The sequence below is a fragment of the Anopheles moucheti genome, chromosome 2 (assembly GCF_943734755.1).
Source record: "Anopheles moucheti chromosome 2, idAnoMoucSN_F20_07, whole genome shotgun sequence".
NCBI classification, from domain to species: domain Eukaryota; kingdom Metazoa; phylum Arthropoda; class Insecta; order Diptera; family Culicidae; genus Anopheles; species Anopheles moucheti.
The window spans coordinates 46080675-46093798 of NC_069140.1; the positions used below are offsets into that span (position 1 = coordinate 46080675).

The window sequence follows — 13124 nt, forward strand, 5'->3', positions numbered from 1 at the left end:
ACACTGCTACCAACAAAATGTACGGCAAACAGCAATGTTGCTTCTGTCAAACCCATATAGTTCTGTTCAACGTGTTAACACCGTCTTCCTGTGCAATACGCGCTAAAAGAGTCAATTGCGTTAAACATTACAATAAAATCCTCGAAAACCCTGTAAGATACAGGTTTTATAACTTAAGGACACTCGAATAACGCCCAAAATTATGCAATATAAGTACAGTTTTTTCCCCGAGTTACGCGAATAATGCGTGCCAGAAAAATTCGCGTAACTAAGATTTTCGCTTAAGTCAAATTCCTTTTAAATTATCATTTATGTTTTGTATTCATGGGTCGATTTCTACTTTTAACGTTAGAAAACACATTAATAATTGATATTTTTACGTTTATTTCGTTAATTAGAGTAATTTGTTGCGAGAATTAATGTTATAATGTAAAGTATTTTTGAGAAATTTTGAAATTTGACACATAAAAATTCAATTCCACATACTAAATTGCACAAATTGTCAAAATTTTGAGATTCGCATTGCTCGAATTCGCGTTACTCGTGTGTCGCGTAACTTGGGAAAATGCTGTATACATTGAATTTCTTACAATCTGCTAAACTTATTTTCCAATAAGCATATTTTTTTGTGTTTGAAACCCGTCGAAACCTCTATTGCAACAATCTACCGGAAAGGAGCAAAAAAACAACACCAGTAATCACACAGATACATCTTGTTGCGCTTATTCCTACCTTCAAATCCTTGCTGCGCTTATTGATGATCTTCTCCTCGATCAGTGCCCGCACACCAACGCTCGCCGTCTGCAGAGGTGGCCCAGTGTTTTCCTTCTTATCACATTTCTTCGCCTCCGAATCCTTCTTGAAGTAACCCCCGTGCAATCGCATGTGTCCGTTGAGGGCGGGAATATTTTTGAACTTCCGATGGCACAGGTTACACTCGACCGGCTTCTGCTCGAGCTTGGTAGTGGCGGGTAGTTGGGGTCCAGCAGCCGGTTGGTGTCCATTCTGCGCCCCCTGTCCAGTGCCGGTAGTTAGTGTGGTGGTCGTCACAGTGGAGGCTGTCGTCGAAACCGCATTGACCGCACTGAGGGCGGACGCGCCGGCCGCCGTCGATGACACGGAGATGGTCGCTGTCCCGGAGAGTAGCCCATTAGGATCGGCACTTGCGCTGCCAGCATTTGTCGCCTTGCTGCTGATGATGTTGGTGGCGGTGGCGGCGGTGGTGGTGGTGCTGGTGGTGGTGATGGTACCGTTCGGGTGTGTGCTGATGATGGTGGGGTTGGCGCTCGTCGGTGTGACTGCCATCGAAGGCACTGGCACTGCACTGACCACCGTCGCCGTTGTCGACGCCGCCGCTGACGTTAGTGTCGTCGCCGTCGTTGCGGTCGTTGCGGACAGCTTGTTCTGGCTGAGCTGCAGCTGGAAAAGTAAGGCATTCAACGTACGGGTAAGTCGGTCATCTTGTGCGTTTTTTTTTGTGTACGTAAGAGCATTAAAACTAGACACCGTTTCTCACAAGGGTGGAACAAAGCGATACAAGGTGGCAGTAGAGTGTCGCGCAAAAGTGGTTGGGAATCTGCTTTTGACTTTTGGTCGTTCCGGTTCCACGTCCGGAGATCCCGGAGCGAGATGTAGCGAACGTGGCTAAGAGTTGGTCGGGTTTTGTTTTTTTTTTTGGGGCTGTTGTACTCCCCAGCTGGATTATTTCACCCCAAGGACAGAATGGTGAAGCAAACGAAGCACAATGTTAATTTACGGCAGTGTCAGTGTGTGTGTGTGTTGTGTTTTTTTTTGGCTGGATTGTGTCCTATTCTCTCATCTGCCATCTGCAGCCAGACTGTCCGAGAAATGAACAGCAGTCCCCAGCCCCCCTTCTGGGATAAAACCCCACCGGGAGGGTAAAACTATTATTATCTTTTAAAATGAAAATGTGCCCTTTGTCGACCGGTCTGCACTGCCATTCGTCTGTGCAGTCCACGGTCACGGTGGGTTGGTATCCGGTGCTGCCGGAACTACTAATGGGCGGTTTCGTCGACGTCCCTTTTTCGGTTGGTAGATTACGCGGTCCCCCCTCCCGGCTGTACGGTTACCGAGCTGTCTTAATCTTTCGCTCGGTAGGGCTGTGCGAAATTTATGGATTCACCAAGGGTCAAACTTTTGCGAGATCCGAGCCAGGGCGCACTGATGGGACATTTCTTGCATTTCCGCCCCAGGAGGTGCGCTTATCGGTGGACGACGGTCCGAGAAAGTGGACAGAGTGGTAGAGTGGTAGTACCGAGCACAACTAAAACCAAGCGAGAAAGCTTTTATCCACTGTGCAGACGAGTGCATTCGTAAGTTTTGGAGGGTGAATTTCCTTTTTTTGTTTTGCAAAAGAAGTGCAGTAAAGTTATGCAGAAATTGATGCAGCTTGTAAGAGTCACAGGTTTAAATAATGTTAGAAGATCATGCATATGACTGTAATACTTTTAGCTGTTTTGTGTTTTTTCTCATTCAACAGAGGTGAAACATTAGAAATAGGAAGTACCTTGTGATATCATAAAGTCAGGTTAGACCTCAATGCACACTAGAGGTACCCCGAAAAAGACTAATATGTCTTCACTAACCGTAATGGTTTCAAACATCTCGTTAAGAAATGTTTTATCCACCGCCAAACTTTTGTCTCCCGTACGCTGCCGTACGTATCGGTTTCATTTTTCACCGAACCCCTGAAACGTATGCAACACCGCAGAACATTGTGTTCATTGTGACACACCTACACACGCACACAGGAAAGAGCGACAGCAGCAGTACGCCCCCTGTTTGGCTGGCCAGGCCCCGAGGAAACTTGGTAACCACTTTCGACAAGTTGTTTGTTCTCGAGTTGTTGTAATCCCTAACCCGAAAGCTCGTTAGCTGCCCTTTTTGGGCGAAACCAGGAGTTGGATACGAATCGTCCCAGGCCCCGTACTGTCATGACCCCGGTCCATTTGTCCCACCACGCTATCCACATTGGCTACATTTGCGATGCGGTGCGAGACGATAAACCCATTTCGTCAAACACATTCACCTCGGGACAAGCCACCCAAAACGGACAGGCACTTTAGGCAAAGAAGTTCCAGGACAGACACTCACCGACCTCACCAGTGGAGCTGGGCGCTCGGGCACGTTTTTCATTGGCATTTCTCCCGAGGCACTCGACGGGGAGTCGCCGTTGTCACCCTTTGTGACAAGAGGCTGGTGACGCACAACAGCCGAAGCAACAGCGAACAGCGTTTGTCACCCGTTGCATCGGGAGGAACCGTCATGTCATCCCAGCATGCCGTCGTCTTCTAAGTCCGTAATTCAATTGAAACTTATCTATTCAATCAAATTTCGTTATTCAATCCGCCACCCCCCCAGGGGAGGGGTGTGCCTATTTGGTCGAGTTCCAACAGTCACCGGAAATGTGTGTGCTTGGTGTTCGGGGATGGATGGGCCCGAATGGCACGGACACACCGACAAGGATCAAACTTCGAAACCCATTAAATGAGATTTTCGGTTTTGTACCACGGCCATGTCGTGGCAAATGAGCTTACGGTTTAGCAAGCGTGTTAGCAGCGATATCTCATGTGTGTTTGTGGCAGGAAAATTACCGATCATGTATACGTTTACCGGGCCTTAGTTTTACAACACAGATTGCATACATTTTGGCGTTTATAGACAACCACTAGACTGTATTTTGTGTAAGGTATTATGTAACGCATTATAAAACTTCCAACATGAATATTTACCATGCTAAGAACAAGTCGTCAGTCGTAATAGAGTTACTCAAAAGATAGATTTCTTTTTTACCATAAAAGGAAATGTATCTCTGCTCGCTGCAAAAGGTCGCAAGTATCGAATGTTCCACAACCTCCACCGAGGCTAACGATAGACGTTGAATGCGAAGGACAATCTCCCATTCGTACGGTTCATGACCGAAGGGTGGCCCCGGGTTCGGTTTCGGTTATCTTTCATCACTTATCCTTGATGAAAAGTGACATATTCATTTTGGGAGAACGCAAAGCAAAGGGATGAGAATTGTGTGACGGACACGGAAAGCCACCACCAACCGAGTGGGCGGGTGGATGGGTGGGCGGAATCAAGGTTTCTTTGTAGCCATTTTCCTGCACACATCGTCACACATACACACTCACACACACACACACGTAGACCGGCGGTTTCGTTACCCGTAGACAAAGTTTGTGGTTGTCTGTTGGACCCCTAACGAGCAGTCCTTGCCTAGATCCGTCTCTCAATCACGCTCTGTCAACGCGAAACCGGGAAGAAATTAAGCCATCCCATCCGGGAGATTCATCGACTTTCCACGCACGCAAGATGTTGCTGGTCGCCCTTCGTCCTTCCCTGGGCTAACGTGGGACAGCATTTATTTACCTTGCGGCGGATGCGGTTCCCCATGTACGCGCGCCGCCTGTCAACGACACGTGGTAAAAGGCTTCGGGTGATGATTTGCATCGGAAATGTGTTCCACTTCACGGAACGGAAAGTTTTGATGTGCGTGTTCAATTATGATTTCACATCTCAATCCTTTACTGCTGCCATTACGATCGGGACATCTAAAATCAAAACACCCCTGCGAGCGATTTCGGCCGATACTGCCTCGTGCCGGTATTCCACAGGCAAATGACCCATCAATAATGGGATGGCCTCAAACCAGCTTCAATGATGATATCTCGGCAAAAAGGGATACCATATATCGGGGGTGGGCTATAAATTGCCCGTGAGTGCGGCATGGATGCCGAAAAGCAAGCGAACCCGCTCTCTATCTCAATTTTTTGTTTGCGCTCGCCAAACCCCAAATCATACATGACAGCAAACACTCACATTTTGGACGGTGAATGGTTCTGACAGGGTGGGCTATACTGTCGGAGTTCGTTCAGTCTGTTTTTTTTGTTTGGTTGTTTGCTCGTGTTTTCTAAAAGGCTGAAGTATGTTCATTAAAATCATCTCCCCGGCAAGGAACGGTAAGCTTAGGATCAGATCGTAAATATAGGCCGGCAAACGATCGGTTGAAAGCAGTCGTATATTAGTGTTCGGAAAACCCCATTTCCTCACCCCTTTGCTCCACGGTACTGGGCCGTGTTTCGGTGGGCCAGCGGTAAAACATCGAACATTTATGCCACTCTACCTTTCGAGGTTTCGACGGTTCGAACTCGGCGAAGGCTTTGATTTGGTGGCGCGTAAAAGCATGATGCTCGGAACGAATGGATGGTGCCGGATACGGATACCCAACAACCCCCCCAAAATGGTGAATGATTGTGCCCATCTATTCAACCGAATCCATTCACATTCTTCATAAGCGCCGTACGGAAACGTACGTCACTCGACGGGGATCTCCGATCGGGACGAATCGCATTACGCACCGTGACCGTTACCGGATTCTGGCCGAAGGAAACACTTTTTATAGCACTTCTCGAACGGGTAGAGGATGCCTTTTGGTGGAGGTTGTTTATCTGCAGTGCGAGCTGTTAGTGTGCATATGTAGCAAACGCTGTGTTCGTTCCATTTACGACATTCTTCACGTGCGTGGTATGAAGGTGGTTACCGGGGTGAACTTCGCGTTTTTCTGTTGCCGCGTCGAAGGTTGTAAAACGGAATGGATCAATTTTGGGAGATTTTACACGAATCGCAAATGGCTTGGCTGGTGCCATAAAGCTTACTTTAGAAAGTGAAATCCTGCGTGAAGTGCTGTACAATTTAAGGCAATGCTACAGCGCGGAAAGGTACTTGCTGATGTACGGAGAGCTAATGGATGGGACTGAGATGGACCATCGAACCGTTTACCAATATTGTTGTTCGTGGAAAAGGGAACTTTATTCTTTAACTTTAACCTTAACAAAGATTTTTTTTATATTGTATTTTATGTTTAAATATTATTCTTGTATTTTATGAGCTCTTTGACTTAAAACAAGGGGAAATTAGTTAATTTTTGCAATGCGTATTGCCTAACTTTAGGCGCTTTGTGATGTACGCTTTGCTTGCGTATAGAAAATCCAGAACACGCTAGCGTTGCTTTGTCAGTGATAGAAATGTGAAGAATCTTCACTGCGTCTTTCATTTTTGAAGATGGTTGTTTGGATATCGCGTTGGACTGGAGTAGTTAAGTTGAACACATTTTAGTAGTTCATATTATGAAGGAATGGGCAAAGGAAGGATGTATGGTCATCTTCGTTAGACCATGTTGCAGAATAATTTAAAGTATTTTCTATTCTACGTTCTTTAAAAATGTGCAGTAAATTGTAAAGAAATTCATCAAAACCTTCATCAACTTTTATCTGTCTGAATACTGATTTTAACTGCCATTGTCACTTCGCGACGGCGCGACTAATCTAGGGACGATCTGCTTGCGCCGCGGTAGTTACGCTAGCGACCAGCAGAGGGCGCTGGTTCGGACCTCATCGGCCAGGATGCGAACGTTGACGTCAACCGAGCCGATGCGACAACCGTCGAGCGCTAGAATCCTTCTTTTGGATCCTGACCGGCGAGGCAAGCGGACAAATTTTTAGCCTATCACTACCACCGAACACCATCGCCTAGATAAAAACGTGTAATAAAGTAAATGTTTTAAAAGAGCTAAAAAAGCCGTTTTGTCGTTCAGGGTTGCGTTAGCAACATTCTAAAAATTTCTCCACTGTTAAAAGTTAACTTTTATCGTAAATTTATTCGTTTTTCACCGCTTTGTGTAACCACGTGGTAACACGCAAAGGACTTGGACTTGGTAAGAGATACACACACAAGTACACACAGCCACATAAAGTATCCGAAACGTGTAGTGCGAAATGGAGAACGACAGTGCAACAGTTCCGTACGTTACGTGCGCGGTATGCGAAAAGTCCGACGCGGAACCGTCGATACAATGTGACTTTTGTGATAAGTGGTATCACCACAAGTGCGCGAACGTGGACAAAATAGCGGAAACGAGGGCATGGTGGTGCGCGGGCTGCGACGCGAAGTGCAAAGTAGCTAGCGTGTCGACGGAAGATGAATTGACGCGTCTAAAGAGGGACATGGAGGCTCTCAAAGCCACCACGGAAAACGCGGTTAGAATGGTGCGGGAAAAGGATGCGGAATTAGCTCGGCTTCGTATGAGCCACGAGCAAACCTCGTTCTCGTTGAGAGAACCGCTTCCAAGCTCGACGGCGAAACGGATTTCGGTTACCGATGACTGTGAACTGAGCCAGAGCCAAATAGCTGCCCGCCAAGCTGTTAAATCCGAACTCCCTACGTTTAATGGGGATCCCGAAGGATGGCCGTTATTTTTGTCTACCTTCAGAAGGTCAACCCGTACGTTTGGCTTCAGCGACGACGAAAATATCCTTCGGCTGCAATCGGCATTGCGAGGAAAGGCGTTACGCATGGTGCAAAGCCGCCTCCGCCACGCTGAACGCCTGGACGAAATAATCGACGCGCTAGAAAAGGCGTACGGGAGAGCGGACGTGCTCGTTAATACGTTACTTGATCAGATTCGCGAAGCGCCACCGATAAAGCCCGAGAGATTGGAAAGTTTCATCGAATACGGTGACCTCGTGGCAGAAATCTGCGCGACGGTAAAATCGAGCGGGAATGCTGAGCGGCTTTACGACGCAGCGCTGTTACAAGAGTTGGTGGACCGAATGCCGGCCTATCTTCGATGGAGCTGGGGCATGCGTACGCTGGAGTTAAAACGCGTTACGCTCACCGAGTTTAGCGCCTGGGTACAAACGGCGACAGATGGAGCGATGGCGGTAACTCCTCCGCAGCCGAAGAAGAAGAAGACGCCAACGCAGCAGGTTCACGCGCAACACGTGGAGAGCCACGAGGCTCAGAGCAATAAAAATCGTCCGTGCGCGATATGCAACACCGATTCATGTCGTTCCATAGCAGATTGTACTGCATTCAATAAACTGAGTGTTCCAGCTAGGTGGGAAAAGGTGCGCAGCCTAAAGTTATGCAAACGATGCCTAGGTAAGCACTACGGCTCGTGCTCCGTACGCGACGAATGCGGTACGCAAGGATGTGTTGCTAAGCATCACCGTAAGCTACACCGCGTGACAAGTGAAGAGCGGAAGGAAGAAGTGAACCATCAGAGAGCACGTGTAGATGGTACCCTGCTACGATACGTTCCGATAAAGCTATATGGAGAGAGTGGTGTTATCTACACATACGCGCTGCTGGACGAAGGGTCGACGGTGACGCTAATAGAGCAGGAGCTGGCCAGACAACTAGGCGTTCGAGGCGCTCCTGATCCGATGTGCCTTCAGTACAGTGCGGGACAGCAACGGGATGAACGTGATTCGGAACGAGTGACTGTGAAAGTGTCCAGTGTCGAAGCAGATGCGCCCGTATATCCGATGGCCGACGTGCGCACAGTCAGTCACCTATCACTACCTAGTCAATCGGTTAACGCGAACGAGCTCAAACGGAAATTTGAGCACCTTAAGTCGATTCCGGCGCTGTCTTACAAAAAGGTTTCACCACAACTTTTAATAGGTATCGATCAATACAGGTTAACGAGGCCGTTGAAGACGATAGAAGGGCAGCCAGGACAACCGACCGCAACGAAGACGCGACTGGGATGGCTCATCTTCGGTAAGTGCACAAATTGCAACGATGGAGCAAACAGAGTGCAGCCTGAGCCAAGCTACCACATCTGCGATTGCCAAGGAGCGACCTCAAGGGCAGATCGTATGATGGCAGCGTATTTCGAGGTCGAAGGTTATGGTCCTGCGAAACCGCTATTGTTATCGAAAGAGGATCAACGAGCGATGGCGATACTAAAAGGCAGCACTCGACACATCGATGGGCGATATACGTCGGGCTTGCTATGGCGAAGCGATAACGTTTTCATGCCGGAAAATCGCCACATGGCACTGTCCCGACTAAAATGCCTCGAAAGAAAAATGAAGGCGGATGAAAATCTCACTGAGAAAATCAACAGGATAATGCAAGATTATGTAACGAAAGGTTACGTGCGACAAGTGACGGACGATGAACTTAAAACGTTCTATCCTAGGAAGTGGTATCTGCCCGTGTTTCCCGTTACTAACCCGAACAAGCCGAATAAGATCCGATTGGTGTGGGATGCGGCTGCTGAAGTGAGGGGTGTCTCACTGAACAAGAAGCTGCTGACCGGACCTGATCTACTGACTTCGCTGCAAGCTGTGTTGTTTCGTTTTCGGGAGTATAAAATCGGAGTGGCGGCCGACATTACGGAGATGTACCACCAGGTACAAATCGACGGCGACGACATACACAGCCAGCGTTTCCTATGGCGATGGGGGAAAACTAATGTAGAACCACAGGAATACGTCATGTTAAGAATGACATTCGGTGCAGCGTGTTCTCCTTGTACAGCGCAATATGTGAAGAATGAGAATGCCGAAAAATATCTTTCACAGTATCCTCGAGCGGTACAATGCATTAAGGAGGAACATTATGTGGACGATATGTTGACGAGTGTGGAAACAGAAGAGGAAGCTACAGAACTAGCGCACCAGGTGAGCCAAATTCATACTAACGCCGGATTCTCTCTCCACAATTGGCTTTCAAATAGCAGCAAAGTAATGATGACGGTAAAAGGAAACCAGGAAGCCGGAAAGGAGATGGATTTCGAATCGTGCCTGAAACCCGAGAAGGTGCTGGGAATGTGGTGGGACACCACGACGGACAGCTTCAGCTTTAAGCTTTCCCGCGTAAGACACCTTGAGTTGGCACGTAAAGACAAACCGCTATCCAAAAGGCAAATGCTTAAAACCCTGATGTCCATATATGATCCGTTGGGCTTGATTGCTGGTGTGCTGTTCTATTTAAAAGTTCTTCTGCAGGAGGTATGGCGTTGCCAGCTGAGCTGGGACGATGAAGTCCCCGACGAAATACGGCGTAAATGGGATTTGTGGATGGAACGATTGCCGGAGCTAGAGAGTATCGTGATTCCTCGATGCTATCGACAGTTGGTTCCGCTACCTGAATTGTCCCTGCAGCTTCATGTGTTCGTTGACGCGGGTGCTGACGGATATGCGGCGGTCGCGTATTTCCGCTTCGAGTATGAAGGAAGGATTGAAGTAGTTCTGGTTGGATCAAAGGCAAGAGTAGCACCACTTAAATACTTATCCGTTCCTAAACTAGAATTGCAGGCCGCCGTCATGGGATGCAGACTAGCCACCGCGATAGCGGGCGCTCATCGACAGACCATTCATCGCTACTGCTTCTGGACGGATTCAACAGATGTTGTGGACTGGCTGAACGCAGATCATCGCAAGTACTCGGTTTTCGTAGCACACAGAATCGCAGAAGTGCTGGAAACGACTTCGACCGACGAATGGCGATGGGTCCCAACCACGATGAACGTAGCTGACGAAGCGACTAAGTGGGCCAATTTAAAATACAACCTTGCTTCCGAGCGCTGGTTTCATGGGCCCGAGTTCCTGCACCTACCGGAGACGGAATGGAATATACCGCAACGAGTGCCATCGGAGACCCGTGAGGAGAGACGCAAGAAAAAAGCAGCGAAGCTGGTTGGAGTTCACGCAGTGCGCCCGGAATTCGTCATCTACGAAAGATTCTCGCGTTGGACGCGTCTCGTTCGGACAATGGCCTACGTATGTCGGTATGTAAAAATCGTCATGAAATCCGATTCTCGATCTACAGGTCCACTCACCCGCGAAGAAGTACAAGCTGCTGAAAAGGCGATCATAAGGGATGTACAGAGGAGTGCGTTTCCTGACGAATACAAGCTTCTGCAAAAGCACAAGGAAAATCCTAACGCGACACCATGGAAGTGCCCGATAACTCGAAGCAGCTCCCTGTTTAAGCGAAATCCCTACATGGACGAGGAAGGCATCCTCAGGATAAGCGGAAGGATCGACCGCTGTCATTTCGTGGACCTGTCGACGAAGCGTCCTATCATTCTACCCGGTAAACACTACGTGACGGAGCTGATCGTCGACGATGTGCATCGCCACTACAAGCACGGCAGCCAGGAAACCGTGGTCAACGAAGTAAGGCAACGATACGACGTACCAGCGCTGAGATCGGTATGTAGACGCGTACGATTGCGTTGTAAAATGTGCACGTTATTATACGCACAACCAACAACGCCGCAAATGTGCGAACTGCCTGCTGCCCGAGTAGCCGCGTTTTCGAAGCCATTCTCGTATACGGGAATTGATTATTTTGGTCCGCTGTTGGTGGTGAATGGTCGAAAGACGGAAAAACGCTGGGGCGTTTTGTTTACGTGTTTGACGGTTCGAGCCGTCCATATCGAGGTAGTGCACTCGCTATCGACAAGCGATTGCCTGATGGCGGTGCGTAGCTTTATGTCGCGACGAGGGATCCCGATCGAAATAATCTCCGACCGGGGAACAAATTTTGTAGGCGCCGATCGAGAGCTGAAAGAGGCAGCAGAACGCGTAAATTCGGCGATCTTATGCGAATTCGGTCCCCCCGACCCAGCGTGGAAGTTTAACCCTCCGGCAGCACCTCACTTCGGCGGATCTTGGGAGCGGATGATCCAGTCGGTGAAGCGAATGCTAGGCCGTACCCTCACGGAGAGGCACCCCACGGATGCGATACTCACGGCGACATTAATCGAAGTTGAGAACATGCTCAATTCGCGGCCGCTCACACATGTCCCGGTTGATGGTGAGGACGAAGAACCCCTAACCCCAAATCATTTTCTGTTAGGCTCTTCCGCAGGATTGAAACCCCTAGTGAAATACGACGATTCATCCGCAACCCTGCAGCAAAATTGGAAGGCCGTGCAGGCTAGGACGAACGCGTACTGGAAGAAATGGATGAAGACATACCTTCCGACACTAACGCGGAGGACTAAGTGGTTTGAACCCAGCAAACCCGTCGAGCCCGGAGACGTTGTCCTGATCGTGGACGAGAACTGCCCTAGAAATTGTTGGCCGAAAGGACGGATTGAACGAGTGATACCATCAAGGGACGGAGGCATCCGGCGAGTGGTAGTAAAGACGGCGCGAGGGACGACATTGGAAAGACCCGTGGTAAAGATTGTTACGCTAAACGTCGCGCCAAGTAGTTCGTTTTAACTGCGTTAAAACGCTGGTGGACTGTCACTTCGCGACGGCGCGACTAATCTAGGGACGATCTGCTTGCGCCGCGGTAGTTACGCTAGCGACCAGCAGAGGGCGCTGGTTCGGACCTCATCGGCCAGGATGCGAACGTTGACGTCAACCGAGCCGATGCGACAACCGTCGAGCGCTAGAATCCTTCTTTTGGATCCTGACCGGCGAGGCAAGCGGACAAATTTTTAGCCTATCACTACCACCGAACACCATCGCCTAGATAAAAACGTGTAATAAAGTAAATGTTTTAAAAGAGCTAAAAAAGCCGTTTTGTCGTTCAGGGTTGCGTTAGCAACAGCCATATTTAAACCTTTCTTAAGTATTTCCACTTGTTTCCGAATCCGTACCGTTTTGCTTTTCTTCGCCTGGGTACGAGAATACTTTCAAAGGGTGCCCGTTTTGTACAGGTTCTTGGCCTTATCTTGGGAAAGCTGAAAGAAATGGGCCTGGTTTCGGAAATTCCTTCTTCGCCTCCTCTGGGGAACGCAATTCTCGAAGAAGCATATCACAAGACAACGACAAAAAAGGGGTTTGCTCAGAAGTTGTGCGAAAATTAATGGACCGTCCCGTATCTAAGGGCAATAATTCATAAGCCAAGAGAGGATTGCTGACACGGTCTGATTTGGGTTTCGTATGCCGGAAGTGTCGGAATGGCCGGAAAGGCCAATTCCCGACCGAGTGTGCCGGGAAACCACGGGGCATGTGGAAGGTAAATAGGTTGATTGCCGCAATGGGGGCAGCCTGGGAACGGAAAGTGTGTCCATGAAACGGGAGCAGAAATACAAACCGATGTGCTTAATTTTCATTTTCCGTTCACCCGTATTGTGTGCACGGTGTGCTCAAGATCGGTACCGCTGATGCTCATTACCCGTGAAACATTAGCGTGTTCCGGTTGAGAGACTTGACTTTAAAGGTGTTCGCGACAAGGCGTTCGCGTTCACCTGGCGCTCAAAGGATGTTTGGTCATGGACGAGTCTTTTGTTTTGGCGAAGTTAAATGGCCCGGCAAGCGAATGGCTTATCGATAAACCGGTGT

The 13124-nt window shown here is 48.7% G+C and overlaps 1 protein-coding gene across 1 annotated transcript in view; it reads right to left on the reverse strand.

Annotated features, from left to right (window-relative positions):
• LOC128310517 (serine-rich adhesin for platelets) overlaps positions 1 to 13124 on the reverse strand; it is a 125350-nt gene that overhangs the window by 7409 nt on the left and 104817 nt on the right. The window contains exon 7 of the mRNA XM_053047173.1: positions 733 to 1419. Within this exon, the coding sequence (XP_052903133.1) occupies positions 733 to 1419 (687 nt within the window). The remainder of the gene's footprint in view (positions 1 to 732; positions 1420 to 13124) is intronic.